We start from the raw sequence: 23260 nt of genomic DNA, 5'->3' as shown, positions 1-23260 counted from the left end.
CAAGATCTGCTTTTTGTAACGGCTCAATGTAGTGATTCTGCTTCCTCTCCCCTAACATCTCACAAGTTAGCAGATTTTTTTTTTCTTTTTAAATGTGTACTATCAAGATTTACTCATTTTTACCAATGAGTGTTAGAGGTCTGTGCTTCACATTGCTCTAAATATCCAAGGGATTATACAGTTTCAAAGACACAAACATGGTTTATATATTGTATCAAATATCTCTATTGTGTAAGTGTGGAAGATTATACCAGTACTACAGAATGGCTTGAAGTGTTAATTCAGAGAGATTAACTGGTAGCAGAGTGTGAAAACCTGAGCAACAATGTATCAATGATATATAGATGTAAAATTCCTTATTTTTATTTTATTTTAAAAAAATAAATAAATAAAAAGAAAAAAAACACAACCACAACTTCCAAAACTTCCAACCTAATTTCCTTGTTTCTCTGCCTGTATTATCCTGTGGCCCCATGACATACATTGCACAAAGAGCCAAGTAAAAATGGAGAGGGAAGAACTTTGTAATCTTTGGTGCTTGCTGGAGGCCATAAAAGAACAGAAGGCAGTATTAAAACTCTTTTATTCCCAGAGGAACTGAGGCAAACCCAGATTGACAAGGCCTTCCTTTCTGTATTCACCTGATTCAGCACTTATAGGTATAGAGTATCCTTTGTAGGAAGCCCAGATGTCTACTTTCAAATTGACTAATGGCATGTGTTTACAGTATGCAACATCACTGTAATTAATACACTTATAACTAAGCTAGGCAGCTGAAAAATGGTACCTACTACTTACTAGAAAACCTGTTTCATAAAGCTTTTATATTTCTCAAAGATAAAAAGATGTTTTCTCCTTTTACCAAGCTCTAGGTCATCACTGTTATATCTTGGGGGACAGGGGAAGAATATTTTATTATGGGAGTCACAACTTATGTTTAGCCTCTTTTGATTTACACAGTGTGTATTTTGTAAAATAGTAAGAGGAAACCCTTCATGGTGATGGTTCAAGATTTAATAGAATCCCCCAACTGGGGAATGCTTCATATTGAAATTCATCTAACATGGATTAACTAATGTTGGGGTAAGACCATCTCTTCTTCCTGATCGACCATCTCGAGTTCTGCAGCAATATAAAACAGATGACATAACTCAAATGATCACAGCAAGACAGGTGAGAAGAAGGGTGAGAGAAAATTTGCAGGGGAAATCAACATATGTTTGGAGTTTCTGAGCTCCACAGGCCTGGAACTCCATTTGCATCTAGTTTGGGAACTGCTCTTTAGGGAAGATATCAGCTGCTGTTTCTAGTTTCTCCCATCTTTGCACTATTTTCAAGCTGTGGTGTGTTGCTTCAGTGAGGCACACAGACTTTCTGCCTGTAGAACTGCACTCAGGTTTAGAAGGTAAATTGCCAGTGAGACTTTTAATCTCTGTGCATTCAGACTACATTTTGGAAGAGGAAATAATCAAACCACACACATTTGCACTTTTCTGTAGGATCATTCTCTCTGTGAGGTACATAGAAAGTGTTTAAAAGAAAAAGTTGTTTTTTTCTTGAATATATAGCAAGGCCTTTAGGGTTTATTTAATTATTCATTTTTAGTGTTTGAACTATTAACAATGTCAAGTCTCATTTTTTCTCTGGTTATGTTAGGAATTTCATGGGAATCTCTAGAGATCATTCATGGCAGCTCTTGCATCTTGGATGAAAAAGCAGAGAAAGTTGAATACTTAACAAAGGCACCCTTGGTCCCAGGTGCCCATCAAGCTGGAGAATTGAAAAAGTTAAAAAAAAATTTAAAAAAGGTTAAAAGAAAAACCTGAAAGATTTTTAAGAATGTTTCAAATAACTCTTTTCTACCCAATTGCTCAGATTCAGTCTCTTGGCACTTTCATCACAGTGTTCCTAGTTATCCATTCGCCATGCAATTTTCCAGTAATACAAGACCTGGTTAGCTTTTTGCTTTTTCCTTATTTTTTTCTCCTCTGAATATAAATAGATGAGGGAAACGGAGACATCTTACAAGCTCCCTCTCTGCCTTCTTCACAGAAATGCCATAAAAAACATCAGCAATAACAAAGCTCAGGCATGTTTTTTCCCTTTCACCTTCAGTTAAAAGGTGAAGCTTAATATTGGCTGCTGTTTTGAATGTACTCTTAATGCTGATATAGTTTGAGCTGGTAAAGGGAAAAAGTGGTGAGCATTCATCTTCATTTTGCAGTGGTTGTGAGCACTATCTGCTGATTAAGTTGTTAACATTAGCAGACATAGGAAGCGAGTGTGCAGCTGGGAGAACATGTGGTGAGCGGTGTTTATGGCTTCGTGTTATCTCACAGTAATGGTGACATTAATGAGTCTCCCCTCTCACTCAGAGAGCTTACACAGTACCGTGTAGCATCACTGAATTAATTACAGAATTTTCATTCTGTAGTATATTATGACATTATGTTTAGAGCTGTCTAGAGACAATTGTTTATCATTTTCCTGACAGACACTAACAACTTTAAAAATTCTCATTAAATTGTTACATGATGGATATATTTTCCTTTTTTTTCCAAACACCCATAAAGGCAACAATCATATTTGTTACTAAGGATGATATTAAATATATTTATTTGTAGGAATATTTAAATAAAATCAATTAAAGGATTATCTTTTTATTAGCTCTTTTTTTTCTATGGGGACAAAATCGTCAACTATAATATTTGTGAATCCTCCGCAGCCATCAAAAGTATGGGTACAAAAATACTGTTCTGATTACTGGTTAGTTTGCTTGGGTTTGTTTTTGAAAGCAAGAAGAATCTGAGGAAAGAAAAACACTAGCTGAAGATCACTGCTGGTATTTGAGTAGAGCCCTTCAGCTTTTTATTGCCTGTTATTTATATCTCAGTCATGCTGAGAGTGCTTGCCATTGTGCTGAATGCTGCACACATGCATTGTGATATAGTTCGTGCTGAAGGTCTTTAAGGTATAAATAAAGAAATGAAAAAGTAAAAGGAAGAACAGAACATGGTGAATAGATGTGCTTATGCTGATGTCTGAGAAGAGGAGGGAGGACAGACTGGAGTCTGTCTCGGAGGTCTGTGCCCTGGCTCACGCTGCCTTTCTGGAGCACTCTGCAGCTACGTTTGCACCATGTTTTCGCTGGCACAGCCTTGAACAAGGCACAGCTCCTCCCTGGTGGAGCTGTACCAGCTGAAGCCTCGGGTGTGACAGCTGCATTAAGCAGCAGGTGCTGCTTCAAAAGCAAGGTAGGCAGATTGGATTGAGCAAGTTTGAGGGCAAACTTGAGACAATGATAACATACCCACCTCAGGAACGCTTTGGAAGTGTTACACTATGGTTTTCTTGAGACATCTGTGCCAAATCATCTTCCTCTCAGCTGTAGTGTGGGAAGTGCCCTGTTAAAAGATGTAAATAATTCTTACTTTAAAAATTCTTACTAAAGCAGTGCTGTATGACTACCTTTTATTTGCAGCAATACTGAAGTGATCCAAAATAAGACACTGATTGTGACTTCTGAGATGATGATTCAGTTGAGTGACAATGTGTGATGAGAATCAGCAAATGTTTTTTTCTTTTCTTTTTTCCCCACAGGAATTTGGAAAGTCCTGGGAGGAAGTGCAGTCAGAGGATGACCGGGAATTACTAGATAACCTGGAAGAGTAAGAGTTACTCATGTACCCATTACACAGACTTGCAGGACCATTATTTTTTAAAGTAGTTGCAGAGAAAATGCTGTGCACAGTTAGCACACAGTTTAAATTAATTTAAGCCAATCAAATGAACTCCAAGTTGTCCTCATTAAAAACACTTCTCAGCAATGAGAGCTGTAAACTTCGTATTTCAACCACAAGCCCGTTTTTTGTTTCCCTAGGGCTCAAACAAAAGCCTTCTGGGTTTGTAATGAAGTAGACAAAATACATTTTTTTTTTTTACTTTTGCGCCAGAAAACAGTTGAACAGCTTTTGCTCAATTTTAAAAATTAAAAGTAAGCATTAAAAATGTCAGTATGAAGAAGAAATTGTATGAAGAAAATGATAAAAAGGGAATAATTAGAGATTAAAGAAAGATTTCAAAGGAAGCTTCTCAGCAGTGCACCTCTTCTGCATCCTTCTGTGGTCTAGGCCCTCAGATCACTGCAGAGGTGATTTCCTTGGCCATAGAAAACTGAATAAGCAGGAACTAATTTATGGGTATCAAGGTCCCTGATCTTTCTGGTTCTCTCTGTGACTTGAGGTTAATTTTGCTTTACTGTACCTGGTTGTAATAATCGTTCTATCTCTCAGCAGTACTAGGATTTAAATTAATGTTTTGGTAAAGTATTCTCCGTGTACATGTCTAAATGTAGCATAAGTGAGTAATTAATATTTCATAAGTAAGTAACACTTAGAGTTAGCTCTGCCTGATGATTATGACTTTGGCTGGTGAATTGAAAGATTAGAAAAATATACCAGGATTTTAAAAGACCTTAGAAAAATAAATACTAAAAGCAATATTGAATGACTTGGCAAACTGGATAGAAATTGAAGTTAGCATTCTGTTTATGAGTGCAGACAGTTTCAAGTAGGATTAAAAGCCTGTCTGCATAGGAATTACCCAATATTAACTGCTCAGTTATTCTCAAATTTGTAATTTTTTTGGACTCTACACCAGACTGTAATCATGTATCCAGCTATAAATCCACACTGTCTTTTCCATCCCTTTAAAATACTCAGTTTCTCTGAATTCATTTCTAATGTTGTGAAAGCAGAATCTGAATTGCCCTTTCTCAAAATGTCTCTTTTCCACAACTAAATGAATCTTTTTGACTTTTATTCATAAGAGATTGGTCTGACTGGGAAGAGCATCCTGTATGTGCAGTTTGCCTGTTTTGTGAGCAGCAAGCAAACACCACAGAAAAACTGTATCTTCACATGCAGGTAAGTCTTCTTTTAAATAACCATTTTTTCATCACTTTGGAATTAAAAATTGTGTTTGTAACATCTTTATTAAGGTCAAATCAGCTGCTGCATTAGAATGCCCTCTTCAGCACAGAACCAAAGTACTGCATGCACCTCCAGCATCTGTTCTTTAAAAGATGTAGAGAAGTCAAGCTTTCCATTAAGAGTATGAGTAGCTATTACTTGTGAGTGTACAGACTGCTACAGGCAGTAAAGAAATAGCATCTTTGATATCACAGTGGTTTCATGATTTAATATATTTTATGGTTAGTATCTGCCTTTCAGTTTTAATAAACTATTTAACAGTATTAAATATGAATGTGAAAGTTTCTGCTGAATCAAAAATTTTGGGGTTTGTTTCATGCATTCATGTTTGTGTGTCTGTATGCATATGTCTGTGCCAACCCATGAAAAGCTGAGCTGTTTTTATCTTGAAGTAGTAGAAATAGTAGAAGTAGTAGAAATAAGATTTCTTTTCTTTCTTTTTATTTTTTCCTCCAGAAATCACATGGATTTCACTTTCCTAAAATAAAGTCAGAGCATGGTGAGTAAGAGGTGCTCTAATTGTCAGCATTTGCCACTAGTGTGGAGAAAACCGCATCATAAGAATAGTGGAAAACAAGTTTATCAGTTTTATTTTTGTAGAGACATTTAACTTTTCCATTATGGAAACTTTTCTGCCAGCTTACAAAAGCAAGCCAAGAACACTTTATTTTTATGGAACTGTTGTTACTGCCAAGGATGTGTGCTACTTTCTTTAGACCCATTGGACTCTATTTGCAGAGTAGCTTCTACAAATACCTACTCTATGAGTTCCAGGTCTGGCTGCTGGAGACTTGGAAATATTATATTTTATTATTATTGTTGTTGTTGTTATACCTGTTAATGTTTGCTTGCAAGCTAGAACCTTTGTTTGGCCAGTGTTTGTTTTCTGCTGTAGAATAGAATAATTTAGATTGTGGAAGACCTTTGAGATCATTGAGGCCAACAATTAACCCAGCACTGCCAAGTCCACCACTAAACCATGTCTCTGAGTGCCACATCTACACATATTTTAAATACCTCTAGGCACGGTGACTCAACTACTTCTCTGAGCAGCCTGTGCCAAGGCTAGACAAGCCTTTTGGTGCAGAAATTTTTCTTAATATCCATCTTAAATCTCCCCTATTACTTGTTACTTGGAAGAAGAGACTGACCCCTACCTGGCCACAGCCTCCTTTCAGGGAGCTGTGGAGAACAATGAAGTCAGTCTGGAGCCTCCTCTCCACACTAAACAGGGGGGCAATCTCGGCCCTGGTCCTGCTGGCCACACTTGTTGCTGATGCAGGCCAGGATGCCATTGGCCTTCTTGGCCTCCTGGGCACAGCTGGCTCATGTTCAGCTGCTGTCACCAGCATTCCCAGGTCCTTTTCTACCACACAGCTTCCCCCAGCATGTGGCACTGTGTGGGGTTGTGTGACCCAGTAGCAGGACCCAGCACTTCACTTTGTCAAACATAATACACTGACATCCTGACTCAGGCTCATCTCTAACTGGCCTGGTTTTATCCCTTACCCCCTTCAAATCTAGTTTGAAATGTCTCAATGAGCCCTGCTAGCTCCTGTGCAAGGATCCTTCTCCCTCTCTGAGACAGGCATATCCTGTCTGTCACCACCAGCCTGGGGTCATCTTGATACACCCATTATCCAAAACCCCCAAATTCTTCCAGTGACACCAGGCTTGGAACCAGGTATTGATCTGCTGGCTCTTCCTGTTTCTTCCCTCATTATTCCTTGCAACTGGAAGGACAGAGGAAAACACCACTTATGCTCCTGATCCCTTAACCAGTTTTCCCAAGGCCCTGCAGTCTCTCTTGATTGCTTCTTGTTGCAACTTCATCACTGCCCACCTCAAAAATCACTAACAGATCATTAATTACCCATGGGGGTAGGAAGGTTTCTTGTCAGATGTTTAACCTGAGCTCCAAGGAGGCAGAAGTCTTCCCCTAAAAGTGGGTCTGGTTGGCTTTTTGGCCTTCATTCCCTCCAGCAGGGAGCCTTCTGTGACAATGATCTGTCTTTTCTTCTTTAAGGGAGCAGGTTTTTTTGCAGGGGATAGGCTGACTTTACCCTGGTGGCACCTCTGCTGGATGAACCATCATCTTTGTCACTGTTGGGTTCCGCTTGCAGGGGCTCACACCTGTTACCCTGGGGAGATGGGGCAGTCCCAGAGGAGACAGGTGTGCTGCACCAGGAAGGGACTTGTCACCACTGCCCCTGTCCTTATGTCACTGTGCTCAGGCAGGCAGAGGGAGGGCAGGGAATCCTCCAAACTGTGCATCCTGTCTGCCTGCTGGGCCTGTCCCTGGGAAGTCAGAGTAAAGTGCCAATAGTCAGTCTATCTCTCATTTCCCAATATTCTTCAGCCTACTTGCCTCCTCCTGAATCTCTGCCACTAAGCCTAGAGGCTTAGACTGAGAGGAAGCAAAATGTTTGCGGTTTTTGCACTAAAAGAAGGGTTGGTTTCCCAGCAGCTAGAAATAAACACTTATTCAGTTAATTTACTAAGATAGAGCATACAGGCAGTGCTGTCTTCAGTAAACTTTTGATCAATCCTTATGCTTAATCCAAGAAAGCATTTTTAAATTAAGACTTATGTTGCTCAGGTGCTTGTTTGCTACCATCTCTCCCAGGTCTGAACTTCTATCAGCAAGTAAAGCTTGTGAATTTCATCAGAAGAGAAATACACCATTGTCGTTGTTACAACTGCCAGGAGAAATTTGAATCCAAAGGAGGATTGATAAATCACATGGAAGAGACCAAACACATTGCATTCCTGCCAGCCAGGTCTACATGGGATCAACCACAGTAAGGGCAAATACATTTCTTCCAGCATTTATACTTTGACTTGATAATTTCTATGAAACAGTAAGTTGACAGTTCTAGGGTTTGCAAATATAACAGTGTCCTGAGGGCCTTAACTCTAGTGACCCAGAGAAAATAATAAGTGGTCTCAGAACTGCTCAGAATTAGAAATCTCTTTACCATCTGAAGATAAAATGGACATGGGATATGGCTCTTCTAGTTGCCTCCAGGACACTGTCCCTATACATGAGATCTGCACTTCCAGGGCGCTATGCTACAGAAGTTTTTTTGTTGCCAAATGGTTCCAGAACAAAGTCAAACCCCTTCTTTTGCATGTCTAATGTAGATATGTGCATGATGTCTACCTAACTTCAGGCATCAAAACAAGTTGGTTTTTTACCCATGTTTTCTCCCATGGAAAATAGAGAGAGAGTGTAACAAAACACTGGGTCAGACTCTTAAATAGGCTGTATGGGTCCAGAGAATGATGCTCTCTACCAGGTGTTAGAGCACAGGGAGTGTTCTACCTCAAACACCTCAGTTCAGCACTTGTTGAGGGACAAATATGGATCTGTAGTCTCTTTTGTAACATCATATGGGTGAAGAAATAGGAGGAAGGGCTCATCTGTTGTCAGCTCTTCTCTATGACTCTTCTACACTGTGCATACCTGCACTGTGCAGTTGATTTTTTGGGTGTGCTGTTTACTGTCATTCCGGATAACCATACTTGCTCATTTTTCCTTTTTTAAAATTCTTATCTCAGCCCCTTAAACAAAATGTGTGACTGTCTAGTAATCATGTCTTGTTGCTTTCAGGTATTATTTTCCTACCTATGAAAATGATACACTCCTGTGTACACTGTCAGACAGTGAAGATGCACAAACTGAGGATCAAAGTGAAGAAGTGCCTGTTGTAAGCGAAGATATATCCAGTCTAAAAGCTCTCAAACAAAGCAGTGTTTTAAACCAGCTTCTGTGTAAAGAGAACAAGAGTCAGAAGAAATTTTGACCTGGAAGTACAGTGGCTGACCTTTAGTGCTTTTTCTGCAAGACAAAAAAAAAATTACATTATTTCAATACTACTGGAATACAGTTAAACTCACAAATGTTATTATCACTGGACAAATATTAGAAAGTGAATGCTAAATAAAAATTTAAGTGTTAACTTTGTTGGTTTACCTTCCTTTACATTTTAGCTTCATTTTAAAATTGAATGCTCAATTTTCTGCTAGGATCTTCAAATACCATTAGTGTGTTAGTGTTACTTACAAATTTTTCATCTTTTTTTTCAATTTTTCCAGAATGAATCAGAATATGAGTTCTATTTTAAGGCCACCTTGTGAAAAGTGGGAACAACTAAGACAATGTGTAAAGCCAGTAGGTTATTGCTCTTAGAGAGCAGGCAGAAAATTTAATTCTTGGTCTGGTGTGTGAAAGAAATCTTGCTATTTTTTTACATTAGACCTTTTGTAACATAAAAATAAATCCGTACATCTCTATTATTAATAATCAGTATTTATGACATATGGTTCCTATTCTGAAAACTTGCTTGGAAACATCAATAAAACTCTGCCTGCCCCATGAATATCTGACTGCCTAAGTTGCTAATCCAGAGTCTAAAAAAGCATAGGAATTATTGCAATATTGGTTGCATTAAAAATCCACTGAATTTAAAATGAATTTCTTGTACGGCTATGAACTGTGATGTTAAAGAATGACTTGGGATTGCAGACACATAATCCAAATTAAATCCTAAAAATCTCAAGTCCAGAAAAGTTGCCGGGTTTCCTTTTAAAGTTCTCAAAGTGGCAGAAGGTCTTCAGTGTGTCCAGAAAGAATCTCAGTCTTGATAGGGTAAAGCTGCTCAGAGATCGTCCAAAGAAAGTATTCCTGAAATGTTAAGTAGTTCCAGAATTCAGATTTATCTTTCCATTTAGCTCTTCCAAAAGTATTAGTACATTCTTTTTTTCTTCTTCAGGTCAGTGTTAGAGCACTTGCTGAAAGAATGGAAGTCTTGGCTCAGTGCCCTTCCCTGCCTGAGAAGATTCAAAGCTCTAGCTTTGCCTTTGCACAGCCCTCCTTACCTGAAATTCCTTGCTATCAGTAAGAGTTGTTGTTGCTTGTCTTTATATGGTGATTGGGAATTATAAAGCAGTCTCTGGGAGCTAGGGCTAAAGTGCAAATCTTTAGCCATGTTCTGCTAAGCTTCTATGTCCCACCTAATTCACCCTGCAATCTTATTTGCATCAGTTTCTTTTCATTTGCACTGTACTGGTTTTCTCCTGCAATTACACATCACCCTCTAACACCTCTCTTTGCTTTCTCTTTCATATTTTTTCTTAGGCCTGGGTGCTCTGGAGGTAAATTAGACCAACAGGATACTGAAAATGCACTGAGTAAGACAGATCAGCCACATAACTGCAGAGTGAAACAGAGACAGAAACAGTATCTGACTCTGTCAAGAGGCAATGGGATATAAGAAGTGCAGCAGGTGCCGAGAATAAAAACAGAAAAGGGGTACAGGTGTAGTCATACATTTGCATTGGTACAAAAATTTAGGAGGAGCAAGTACAAGCCCAGTATTTTTGAACTAAAATGTCCTGACCATCTTAAATAAGCTATAATCTGCACTTTTTGCATTTGTAACATTCTCAATTATGGCTGTTGCTGCCTTTTTTCCCCTTAATTTTTTCCAAGCAGTTATTTTCTTCCTAACTTAGAAATTTATTTCAGTCTTTGCCTTTTAGTCAGATTCTTAGCTGAGGGAATAAGAGTTAATAGGGCTTATATTAGTGATGTGTGTTGAGCAATGGAAAAAATCAGCAAAAGAACTATGGCAGCAGCACACAAAGGAGTTTTATGGCAAGCCCGTCTCAGGAGGGCACTTTAAGGGAAATATAAAATTTGACTGATATATAATAAAGTGAAATTGCAAAACATTTCCTAATCATAAGGAATGTAATGCTGAGTCATTCAAATCCCTACAAAATGAAAACAATGTCAGCAAGAAAATGACTTAAGATATGACTGCTGTTCTGGTTCAAAGAGAAATTCCAAAAAACAATTTTTCGGTGTAGAATTAAGAGGTTATCTAAAGAGAAATTGTAAAAATAACACAGACTGGTTGTCTATTTTGAGTAAAGAGAGAAAGGGATTTAGGAAGAATTTATAAGCATAATATAATTGTTCACTGGAAATGCCAGGAACATGAGGAATCAGATTGGGGTTGAGCTTGTTACTTCAGTAATGAACAGGCAACAAAGTAGTTTTAAGTCTTTTGTAGGTTCACATAGAGGTTTGGTTTTGGTTTCTAGAGTAAAAAGCAAGCATTTTCATTTAGCACAATGATGCTTGTCATTTTGCAGGAGCATACTTATTTGTTCATAACATGCCCACAATTTTCCCTAGGCATTCTTGTCCTCTTATCTGTTTTAAAACTGAAGCTATTTTTTTGTCACAAATAGAGGACACAGTTATGACTGTGTACAGTTATTAGGGCCAAATATGGTCTTCTAAAAAAAGAGTAATTTTGGAAGCATTGCAGCAAAAATAATATAATAATGCCTTAATTCTTGGGGTGGACAGGGTTCGGGTTGGCAAATGCTCTTGAGAGAGTCAGATCAGGAGAATGAGTACTTCTAATTGGTATGAAAAAAATCTGTACTAGTTTAACTCCATTGAACATTTCTTACAATAATTCTTCCTAGCCTAGTCCTGGACTCCTTATACACACTCACTTTTCTGTGTCTAAAGCCTTGTTTAGAAGGACCTAAGTTAAAGGAAGAAAAATGTGTCCAGTTGACTGGTAATCTGTCCTGCCCTTTTTACAAATATCTTAGTTATGTCTTTGATGCTTCTCCACACTCAGTTTAGTCTGACAAGTCTTTGCAGACTTAATCTGACTTAAGGAGTTAATGGTTGTTGGCTTCCATTTAAGACACTGTTTTCTGTTTCTGTTGACATTTGTCTGGCATGCTGTGAGAGCTGTCAGTGTCTTTTCTTAGCTGGCTAAATGGTACGTGATGTGAGAAACACCAGACTAAGTCTCTGAAAAGTCTCTCTGCTGTTGTCCTTTCTCAGTGTTATTGCTGCCTCTGAATTCAGACCAGTCAGATCTCTACTAGTGAGTGAGGTGTTTGTTAGCCTCTCTCTCTTTCTCCTTCCATTTAACAGTGTTTGACCTAAGTCTGGCACAAGACACTGAACTTTGAGTAGAAGTAAGCAAGGTTACCAGTGTCCATTCTCAAATTCAAGTCCAGAGCAGACAGTGGACATAAACCTTGGCATCATCTACTGCCAATGAACAGCAGCAAATTTCACGGCTTTGCTCATGACTTGATAATAATGTTCTTGCATTATTTGCATTTTACTTAGATGCATACAGAGGCCAAAGAGAATCAAAGATCCTTGTAGAAAAACTGTATTTCACATTGGTAACATAAAAATTACTTGGTTTCCCCAGGAGGTTTTGTTAAGACACTATGCTTTCTGAGGCTTAATTACAATACAACAACTGCAGCATCTGTTGGTCAAATTATGCCCTTGTCTACCTCTGCCAGGTATGTCAAACTTAGTTAGATAACAATTGTCACATGCAAGAGGTAATTTGTAGCCCTAGAAGGAATTACTGCTTCCATGTAGTAGTCATTAAAATCAGCTGCTGTAGAAATATATGCAACAGTGGTTGCATGTAAAATTAGTTCCTTTTCATCATGATAATTCAATGTGCTGTTCTTCTGAGTGCAGATTTTTTCCTTCCTATATAAAGTTTTCTCCTACTAAGTTGTACTCAATTTGACTTCTTCCACCAGGAAGAAATTTTTAGTTGCTTGTTGAGTTGGATTTTACGTATTTTGCCAAAGTCTTGCTCATGAAGATGCAGACAAAGTAACTATTTTAGAGATTAACAGGTAACTCTTTAGTTGAATTCACATTTGATATTTTACATCATTGATAGATTCACTCTCTCCATAAGAAGAGCAGGGGAGTTAAGGATATTTAGAACTAAAAATACATAAGTTGTTTTTGCTTCAATTTAGATAGAAATAAAAGTGTTTTCTTCCACAAATGTACCTTGGAACACAATTCTCTCCATCTGGTTTGCTGTATTGAGACTGAAAAGCTGACTGTGTGTAGATTACATATGGGTCTAATGTCTAGCCTTGCATTATAATCAATAAACGTGGTCTGTGGATCCTAGAGTCATTCAGCTCACCCAAAAGAAGTGCCAGTGGCAGATTTCTAGTGTTACTGCTAGAACACTGATAATGCTGTGATTGTAATTCTCAGTATAAACAAATGCTTCAAAATTTCACATTTTGAGGGGGTTGTACAACGCATTTGTCTGTCACATCATATCACAACAGTGTGTAGTGAAATCTCTCAGAATAAATACAGGCAGACTTTTGGTATCACCTCCAGCCACAGTTCCACTGAATGTCAGGAGACTTACTTTTTATTTCTATGTTTTCTGAAAATAACAGAACAATCTAGTAATAAATAATGCAGGAATTGCTAATTGCTCATTAGAGTCTGTCTCTGTAAACTGCCTGCACAGCTTTAACTTTTAGGTGGTTGTAAATTTAGGCTTCCATTTGTACAGAGGTCATGTTGTTACTTTCTGATGCATATCTGTGTCTTCACACCACTTATGGAAATGCTGCTGTGGATCTGCACAAATATTTGACGAGTTATAATAAACTGGTTTTTGTTAGAGTCTAGGTGAAATGAAGAGCAAACAAGCAAGGACGGATCTTAGCATTTGTGAAGAAGAATCGTGAACATGTGACAATGCTTCCCTCTTGTATTTTTACAAACAATGATTTGCATGTGTTCCTTGACAAATATTGTTACTTCTCTCTGCCTCAGTTTCCTAAACAGCAAGATTGTGATTATATGATAACAACTATTAAGAAGAAAACCACAAATTGAAGATAGGGTTCCAATATATGTATGCAGCTTATTTGCATTAGTTGGGCTTTCAAATTTGAAATGTTTAGTTCAGAAGGTGACTAGATCACAGTCAAAAGGTTTGTTCATTCAAGATGAAGAAATTTCATACTGGGATTACATTCCCATAAGGAAACAAAAGTTGAACATTTTGAAAATTACATTTTTTTAAAAGAAGAGTCAACTTCCAAATCAGATTTTCAGGGTATTTCTGGTTTGCCTTCAACTGAGGTTTTTTTGAGTAGAGAATGTTAATTTTCTAAAATATTCTCTGTGTTTAGTCATATTACAGATCCTCCAAGTGTTCAGTTGCATATTAAGGAAAATTGTTTTCCTGTGAGAAAAAAAATGACTGTATAGCAGAGTACCCATGGTTGGCACAGATGAGAGAAAATGTCCATTGCTAGTATGCTCTAGCCTTAAAGGTATAAACACACATGAATTTGCTGAGATTAAAGAAAGAAAATATGTTGCAAAATACTGTGCATCCCTTAATTCATTTAATTGATTATAATTTAATTTCTTTATAAACAGTCTCTATTTAAAATCCTAGCTCTTTAAGAAGGTTGTGAGTGAAGGTTTAGTATTTTTCTCCAAAAGTACATATGTGAGCTAGATAAGATTTCTCAGATTCTCTTAAGCTTGTTATTGCATGTGCCTTGCCTTTCCTTCAATGTAGGAAATTTTCTGACTAAGACAGGACTTCTTTTCACTATTAGAGCTGATACTTGGATATTTTCTTCTCAAAAGTTGCTGCAATGGTACTTTTGTTCATATTGTCATCTTAACCAGAGGTCTGAGTTTTTTAATTTGCCTTGACCCACTCAGACAAACAGTTGCATTTCAAGTAAGCAATCTCTTAAAGGACTGATGCTGGGGTCCATGCTTCAGTGCAGCAACGTGGACCATTTTCCCATTGATGATGGATTGTCCCTAGGGATCTTTAAAGATGAAGGAGATGTTGTTCCTGCTGCCTCCTAGACTTTGGTGACACTGGGAAAGTTGTTTAAATGCCCCAATGACTGATTTGAAACCAGATAGATAGGATTCCAATCAATATCTAAAATGAATGTCAGCATCCTGTAGAGCAAAGATGTTTAGTTTAGTTTTGTTGTTTAGTTTTGTTTCCAGTTGGAAAAAAAAAACTTCTTTAATATATGTGACAGTGTTTATCCACTAGATTTTTTGGGTTTTTGTGCTGATTAAAAATAGTACAGTTCTAGAGTCGGCCCTCTCTTGTTTCTACTGTTTTATTCCTCCTCTCTTCCTCTGCCACCATCCCTCTAATTACCACTGGCCACTTCCCACTCCTCAGTCAGGTTTACCTTGCAGTCTTTGATCTGAAAGCTAGACTAAATCTTATTCCAGTATTTTTCCGAGTTAAGGATTTAGTAGAGCTAAATGGGCAGAATGCCTTCTGTGCAGACTAAGGCCTTTGCAGAGACAGGGGAAGATAGACTGGTTAAAGGTTTTGGTGTTCTCTAGCCATGAAGTAAAAGGCAAAAACATGCTTTCTGCATGTACATGGGATGATCTATGCAAAAAGCAGTAGTTAACACTAGTTGTCTTGCAAAAGGGCTTTTATTAAATCAATAATGATAAGATATGTAGTAATCTATTGGACATAATATTTGAGCATAATATAAACAGATGACTGGTGTCATCTGTTGTGCAGGCTGTAAATTAATGCTCTGGTGCCTACAAATGGTGAAGGAAATCTGGATTTTAGGGGTTTTTTATAATTTCAAAGAATCAAATAGTATTTTATGTCTTCCTTTGAGATAGCTATATCCATTCAAGAGATTTGAACTTTTTGTCCAGGTATTTAGGTAGGCACTGCTTGGCCCTCTGAATTTAGACAGCAATTGAAGAGGTCCTTGATGAAACACATGGTAATAAGGCAGCCATCTTTTTAAAAAGGGGTCCAATAAATCTAATTTTCAGTGACTGAAATAAAATACCCTTTAGCTTCTTTCATTTTATTAATTTGTTTTATTATTTATTTTTCATTTACGTTATTTTTGTATCACATTATGTAGAAGACAGGAGGCTTAGAACCTGGAAATGGAAATTTAAGAGAAGGTAGAAGTCATGTAATGGTGATACAGCTTGAAATGCAGGATCTCCAAAAATGTCAAAGACATGCCAATAAATGCATTTTTTCCCAGAATAATCAGAAATCTTGCAAAAATCTGAAATTAATTTTTTTTTCTGGAATTAAATTTTAATTCTCAGGTATGGGAAACATTGAGTATACTTAGCATACAGAAATTATCAGAAGGCCTATTTAGGAAGTAGATGTAGCTTTTTTACACTTAAATACCAAGGAATAGACAGACCAACAGAAGTAAAAACTCACAGGCTTTATGAATCCTTCCTCGATATTTTCCCCCCCTTTCCACCCTCCTATTAGTCCTCAAATCTCCTGGAAGATTTTGAGGACCCTTGGTTTCCCATGGTTTCAATGGGAGTTGCCAGGAATAGCTTTCAGATTCAGTCACCCAATGTGTTCACTCCCATTGCAGACTGCTGCAGCCACGACCTGACAAATTAAGCCACAATTATATGTCACACTATAAAATATTTTTCTATGGAGCAGTGCCTGTTTTTGTGACAAAGAGCCACACAAGTGCTTGCACAGACACCAAGGAAGGGAAGGACTCATTTTCTCCCCTCCCAGCTCCAGCAGGTGACACCACTTCTGTCCTGTTCTGCAGCCATCTGGCAAATTGCCTTGTCCAAAATTCTCCTTTTCCTGTGGTGGTGGAAGGTAATGACCTCCCCATCATCCAAGGACAGCCAGAAGAATGAGAAACCCGCCTGATTTCTTCTTCCAAGAGCACACTGTTTATATTCCCCCTTCTCTGTTTTGAGGAAGAAGACAGATTTTTATCCCTGCCTCATCAGGTCGTAGGGGGTTGCAGGCAGATGGTTCACTGTCAGGCTCCAGATTTCTTTAAGCCCTCCTTTCTCTTGAGGGCAATAGCAAATATGCCAACTAAAAACATAACTAGAGCACTATTTACTGATTTTTTTCTTTTGCCCAATGACTGCTGATACAGAAGTTCATACATATGCACAGATTATTTTCAGTGAAATGTGTGAATTTCATGGTTATATCCAAGTAAGGCTTTGGGTGCTTTAAAATTGAGCTAAGCAGGGTTCAAATTACTGGGTTTTACTCCAGTGACTGTCTGGAGTTTATGCTGCTCTCTGAAGCAAGAATTTTCCCTCCAGGCTGACTGCCCTCAGCATGAGGCTTTAGACCTGTGCCTGTTTTGGTGCCACATTCTTCTTGAATCTCTTTTGTGGCAAAATATCCATGAGACTTAAAAATTTTTAAGATGAGGCTGCTTGTGCAAAAAATGTTTCAAACATTTTTAGGCAGAGGAAAGTGCCAGACCACGTCCCCATTCCCTGAACATCTGTATTAACTAGGTTCTTACATAGCACTTCCTCCCACAGCACAAAAGCAAGCAATGAACACATTTCAATAATTTAAAACCAGAGGAAAACAACCTCCAGGGAAGACTGTGAGCTCCAAATCTCACCTAGATGGAATTTCTGCAGCCCTCATACAGGTAGAGAGCATGGATGCAAGCATCTTTTCTGCTGGCTCCCTGATTCCTATGCTGACTGGTTTGGGCTTTGTTTTAGTGTGCTTATCCCTATGGAATAGGCAGGGAATGCAGGTAGTAGCTGGGGGTTCTGTATTTTGTGGCAAGGGCAGGTACCTAAGAGTTAACTACGCAGTGTCTGAGCTACTCACAAGGGCCCCAGCAGAGTGGAAGAAGTGTGTGCCAGCACGGAGCAGTGACCAGGGCTCACCTGCTTTGGCTCTCAGTGGCATTACAAGGTGAGTTAATAAGCCTCTATCTGGGGATCACGGCAGCTTTTTTGTTTCAATGCTGTTTAACTTCTCCAGGTCCTGCAGGTAGTTGCTGCAAAAATAGAAAGCACACAACTGCCACAAGTTTGCCATTATTAGATTAACAAGCTGCAGAGGTCCCTCCTGTCCTTTTCTATGTAGCATTGCTGTTCTTACTCGAAATTGGTTTTGTCACTGGTGACAGATTGCAAACTACCTCACCTTTAGAAAGGTGACCACTTTAGGCTCTGCATCCATTACTGTCACTTAACACGTTGAGAGAAATGTAGAAACAGCTGCTTCCATGTAACATGCTACAAACTTCCTATGAAAAAATCAGATGTGATGTTTTGACAGCAAATATTGCTTAGCATGCAAGGCAAGTTCTACCTGAGATAGGCAAAATCACTGTTACTGAAGTAGAAAAATTGAAATGTGCCAGCTTTGGGCTGACAGGAATAGTACAGACCAGGAATATTCAACCCTTTTTTTCAGGAGGCACAGACACCTTAGAAACTAGTGGCACTAACTGAGTCACACATGAAGGATACATATTTGCTTTTCTCAGTCATTTTGGAAGCAGCCACTACAACACCTGATTGGAAACCACAAACTGGACTCTCAGAAGAAATGAATGGACTAAGTGTGTCCCAGTTTTTCTGGTTAATGAGAATTAGAGGGTTTTGTGCGAGGATACGTTCAGTCGTACAAAAGTTACTTTAGACTACAATAGGTAAATGGCTGAGCTGAAAGGATGGGAAGAGCTGCGGGTCTGAAACCCCTGTACCCAGTTGTGCAGTGCTTCATCTCACCATTCCTGCTGCATTGCTTTTTTAAATGAAGTAAATGTTCACAGAGATACCAGTCTGCGTCACTAAACTTATATCATTCTGCAAGCACTTCAGCCCAGTAACACTAAAGAGTTCAAATGATTTTGAACCACTGATACATCTGATGATCTTTTATTCATTATTTTCTGTGCATTATTATATGTCTCTTTTGCTTGTCTGCTCAAAGGGAGTTCAATTGCATTCAGAAGCTGAAAGTTTGTAACATCTGGCAGTTGGTCTGGATGCATCTCCTGGCCTCCAGGAGATTAATTTCAGCATGTTAAACATGTGCCTATTCACTGTTTTTCAGTGACCTGCTAACATCCAAAAGGTAAGATGTGGAATCTGAGCTACCCCCACCCCAATGGTTTCTGCAGGCAGCACATGCCGAGAGAGTATGTAGGGCTTCACCACAGGTGTAGGCTTACTGGGGGAGGCATTTGGAGCTTGTGCCCTCAGACATGCTCCCTTTAGTGTCTAGCATTTTTTTGTATTTTGTAATTAATTTCCTGGGAATGAATTCTAGTCTCTCTGATTATCCAAAAGGTTTTCTTACAGGAAATCAGTCTGAGGGTTTGAGAATGCTTTCAGCAAATATTTGTATTTGTACTCAGAATAGTAAATCAAGCACATACATAATTATCTGCTGCTAGTTCTTTTTCCTTCAACAGCCTCATGGACTACTCAGCTCATTTTTGTGAGGACACATGTCAGACAGTCTTTCTCCAGCTTGCTTGAGTGCAATGCAATTTAATGCAGGTCAGACAATCTAAGAGGAGAATACAAGGCCAAGCTGCTGCATTGGCTCTTCTGGGAAATTGAAGGGAATTGAAAATTTCTCATTATATTTGTGCCTTTGTATTAGAAAGGCAGTTTATTCCAGCCTCAGAAGTTTGCTATCCAAAACTTCTGTGTTAGCACTTGGCTTTTTTTTTTAGTGAAAGACTGGGGGGGAAAGGAAAACAGAAATGCAGCTGTATTAGATAAAACTACAAACAGAAGGACAAAACCAGCCTAATACAATGTTACAAAGTAACATTGTGGTATTTTTTGGATAGTTTACAGAAAGATGCTGGAATTCAGTTCCCCATCACTTTAGTTTCTTCATTTATCAGTATGGCTGTACATCTTGCATTGGAACAATTTGCCAAGCAGGTTTTCTTGCAGAGCAAATTTTGAGAGTTTCAAAAACACAAAATCCATTCATCAGTCTAATCTAAAATATCTTTCTAAAAAGCCTATTTGTATAAATGGTGTTCAGCCATCTCTTTTAATACAAAGAAGCTTATCTGATCCTAATCAGGTTTTTCATATTCACAACTTGGCCAGTATTTTATATCAAGAGACAAATTAGCAAACAAATGTAAAGAGAAAATAGTAAGTTCTTTTCTCTAGAGAACTCACTGAATGTATTTCACGTGTTGGAAAACAAGATTAATGACAGCCTTTCTTTCTGCAGTTGAAGGAGAAAAAGATGAAGTTATTTATAGGACTGTTCACTTATTTAAAAAAGTATTGAGTGAACTACCACATTAAAGAAAAAAAAGATTTTTCTTCTATTTGTTTCTCCATATTAACTTCTGGCCTTTTTTTTTCTTTTTTTTTTCTTTTTGTTTCTTTTTTGACAAGTTTCCTGTGACTCCACGTCAATGCTCTTTGTCCCACACTCATAAGCACCCCATATGCTAAAGAGTTCTGTCAAGGTGCCTTGTTCATAAGGAAAAGACAGGATCTCTGGGAGACAACAGCTCAGAAGTGCCCTGTGGGTATGAGCAGTGATTCCTCAGGCTCGGTCTGGGTGGAACGACTGTTTAATGATTCATTAGGATCTCACTAAAAACATTTGGAAGTCTTGGTGTTCCATTAAGCAATACAAACAACATTACTACATCCTTGCTCTTGCTTCCCTCTTCTTCTTTCCTCTTGCATCATTGATCCTATTTAAGTCCTGGACTCTGAGCATCAGAATAAATCTGTGTGTATTTACAGAGTTCCAAAATATCGCAAGCACCTTTTCTGCTTTGACTTAGGTCTGGTGTAATATAAAAAATATATAATAACATTAGCTCCCAGCTCCTTCTTTCAAGCATCGAGTGGGTGTGTTCTCTCATGCTCCATGGACAGTTATCATCAATCTATAATTAGGCTCAGCTACTTCACTGTAGGATTCTATATATTTTTCCTTCTGGCATGTAAATAATACTCTCTTAATACTCTCAGAAACCACATCCTTCTCTCCCTGAAGTACTTCGTTATTGTATTACCCTCATGTTTTCTAGGCTAGCCTGATTCTACACTCTTATGCTTACAGAAGCTGTTGGATTCTCCTAAAGCAGAGACTTGATGATAGTGCAACTGCAACATGAATGTCTAACCATTAAATGCTGGAGTCAAGTGCAAACTTATGTCCTTGTAGGGAAGGTATTCTCCAGAATTACTTGGAAGTCAATAAGGCACTTGCCATTAAGGCTGCTAAGTGGAGATGGAGGCAAGCACTCTTCCCACAGTTTTCCAGCACTAGTGCTTGGGTGCACCTAAGAGCTGAGGCAGCAGCATTGGTTGTGAGGATGAAAAGCATTTCTAAGCATTACACTGCATTTCTTAAGCTTTTTGAATTAAATATGCTAAAATACTCAAATATAGTGACAGTAGAGCTATGTACACCGTAGGTACATGGTCATAAGTTTTGTGCAAGAGGGAAAGACACTGTGCACTACAGTGTAAGAATCCCAGGCACACCTTCAGGATCAGGTGGGACCTGCTTTCTATCTTTGCACACTGTGTGTCTGCTTGCAGTGATTGAGTTAGGATATTATACTGAAAACCTTTTTCTATTTCCAATACACATTCATTAGCATTCACATGGGATAATGATCTGCAGTTATTAGATGCCGATCACCTCTCCCAAATAGAGGTATTGCTCAACAGGAGCAGATGAATTTGAATGAAAACCCATAGTTACCTAGTGGAAATGAGAAATCATTTCTTATCTTCTCTCTGCAATTTCTATGTCACTGGAACACATGAAGTCTTATATGAATCTTCCATTATCTGTGGAGGAAAAAATCCTTGCTACTTTACAATAATTGTGCTATTCTGCAAGAAGAGCTGTGAAAACATGGCTATAGTTTTAGGCTCTTTAGCCAAACATTTTTTTCTGACTTGACCTGGGTCTGCTTTGAGTTTAATTTGGAAATCTTTCCTACTCAAAACACGTGGGAGTACATGTCTCTGGCATGAGTGATTCAGTAGAGAAATACCACATCACCTCCACATAAGAGCTTTTGTGTGTGCTATTATGCCTTGCAGACAATCCTCAGGCTGTGCCAATTGTTTCATTGTGTCTGCAGGTTAAAAAATTGTGCATCTTAAAACTGGGATGGCCATTAAAAGATGTCCATGTTAGGGAAAGGGCAAGGTAAGGTCTGCTAGAAGTTGGTGCTGACTAAACATCCTTGCTTTAAAATCTTCACTCCCAGTAAGAGGGTGTGAAAGGGCCATTCCAGAAATACCGCCTCTGATCTCTCTACAGAGAGGGAGGTGGAGGTTAAACCCTAACTTGTCAAGTCCTTTTCAAGAATCATTCATATACTAATCCCATTGAGCAGTCTGCTATGGTTGGAGACACAGAATGATCCACAGACATGAGAAAAAGCCCTGATAACTGCCCAGGGCTGCACTCAAAAGTTCATGTACAACAGCAGGGCTCAGTTAAATCCTCAATAACTGTGAATGCCCTGAAAATCTGGCATTTCCAGCTATCAGACATGCAAGTTAGGGGCTCTGCACAGCCTTTTGCAGACTGCTGTTTTGCAAATCAGGCTCTACAAAGCTAGAAGTAAGTCAGGAAAACAAGTGAGGCAAGGGACAGCCTGGATGACTGCTTGTGAAACCCTTCTGTTGGAAACAGGCTCCATGCCAGCTTCTTCTTTTCTATGATGTTTCCCTTTCAGGTTTGAGTCCACAGTCTACCTCTGCCTCTTTTGAAGATTTTTTTCCCCTTTGAACACTGTGTTCTTGTTTCACAGGGAAGCTGAGCCATGGGAGCAGCAGCCAAAAAAAAACAAAAAAAAAAGGCATTTGTAGCTCCAGAGTTCAGGCCTCTTACTTCATCTGCTTTTGGATTTTGGATCTTCACACATATTCAAACCTCTTACAACCCCAGTCCCTGCAGGCAGCAGTGGATGTGCATGTTTCCAGTTTCTTTGGGTGTTAGAGGTATTGTTAGGAAATCATCTATATCTGGAAGAGAAGGCAGTTAGTTTGAAATCTGTATAGCAGTTGGGACCCAAATTCCTAAAAAAGATGGAATGACATTTTTTTCTTTTTTTCCTTAAAAAAATATGATCCCAGCTTGATAATGCCTAAGAAAGCTCTGAAACACTTGCTGAGCTGGTTGAAATATATAAGCCTAAAATAGATTCTCTACAGGCAGTTGCAGAAACTTGAATCTGGAATACTGATCAGGTAAACCATTGGAAAAACATGGTGATGTACAGCCATGTTACACAGTCTACCTTTGCCTATTCATGCTTCAAGTAACAGCCCCAAACAGCCAAGTGCCGACATTAGTGTTAGAAGGAGACACTTTTTTTTTCATTTAAGGTAACTTCGTCATGTCTCAGTCTGTACAATCACACCAGGAAAAGAAAAGTAAGTAAAAACTTTCTTAATCCAAATCCCCCTCTGGAGAGCATTGTACTGTGCCACTGGCCAGCCCAGATAGATCCACCTGCTGCTACCACCTGTCACCAGCTGCTCCTTGGGCCAGGTCATCCTCTTTGTAGCACCAAAGGTTGTGAACCTTTCCAGTCCCTGTCAGGAG

At 38.6% G+C, this 23260-nt stretch overlaps 1 protein-coding gene across 1 annotated transcript in view; it reads left to right on the top strand.

Moving 5' to 3' along the window:
• The window catches only part of ZNF277 (zinc finger protein 277), a 28209-nt gene extending 19412 nt beyond the window's left edge, over nt 1-8797 (top strand). Inside the window, exons 8-12 of the mRNA XM_062492502.1 lie at nt 3601-3668; nt 4829-4925; nt 5448-5490; nt 7618-7792; nt 8605-8797. Of these exons, the coding sequence (XP_062348486.1) occupies nt 3601-3668; nt 4829-4925; nt 5448-5490; nt 7618-7792; nt 8605-8797 (576 nt within the window). The remainder of the gene's footprint in view (nt 1-3600; nt 3669-4828; nt 4926-5447; nt 5491-7617; nt 7793-8604) is intronic.
• Nucleotides 8798-23260: the final 14463 nt, after the last annotated feature.

The sequence above is a fragment of the Cinclus cinclus genome, chromosome 4 (genome assembly GCF_963662255.1).
Source record: "Cinclus cinclus chromosome 4, bCinCin1.1, whole genome shotgun sequence".
Taxonomy (NCBI): domain Eukaryota; kingdom Metazoa; phylum Chordata; class Aves; order Passeriformes; family Cinclidae; genus Cinclus; species Cinclus cinclus.
This window is presented reverse-complemented; position numbering and strand designations above follow the sequence as displayed.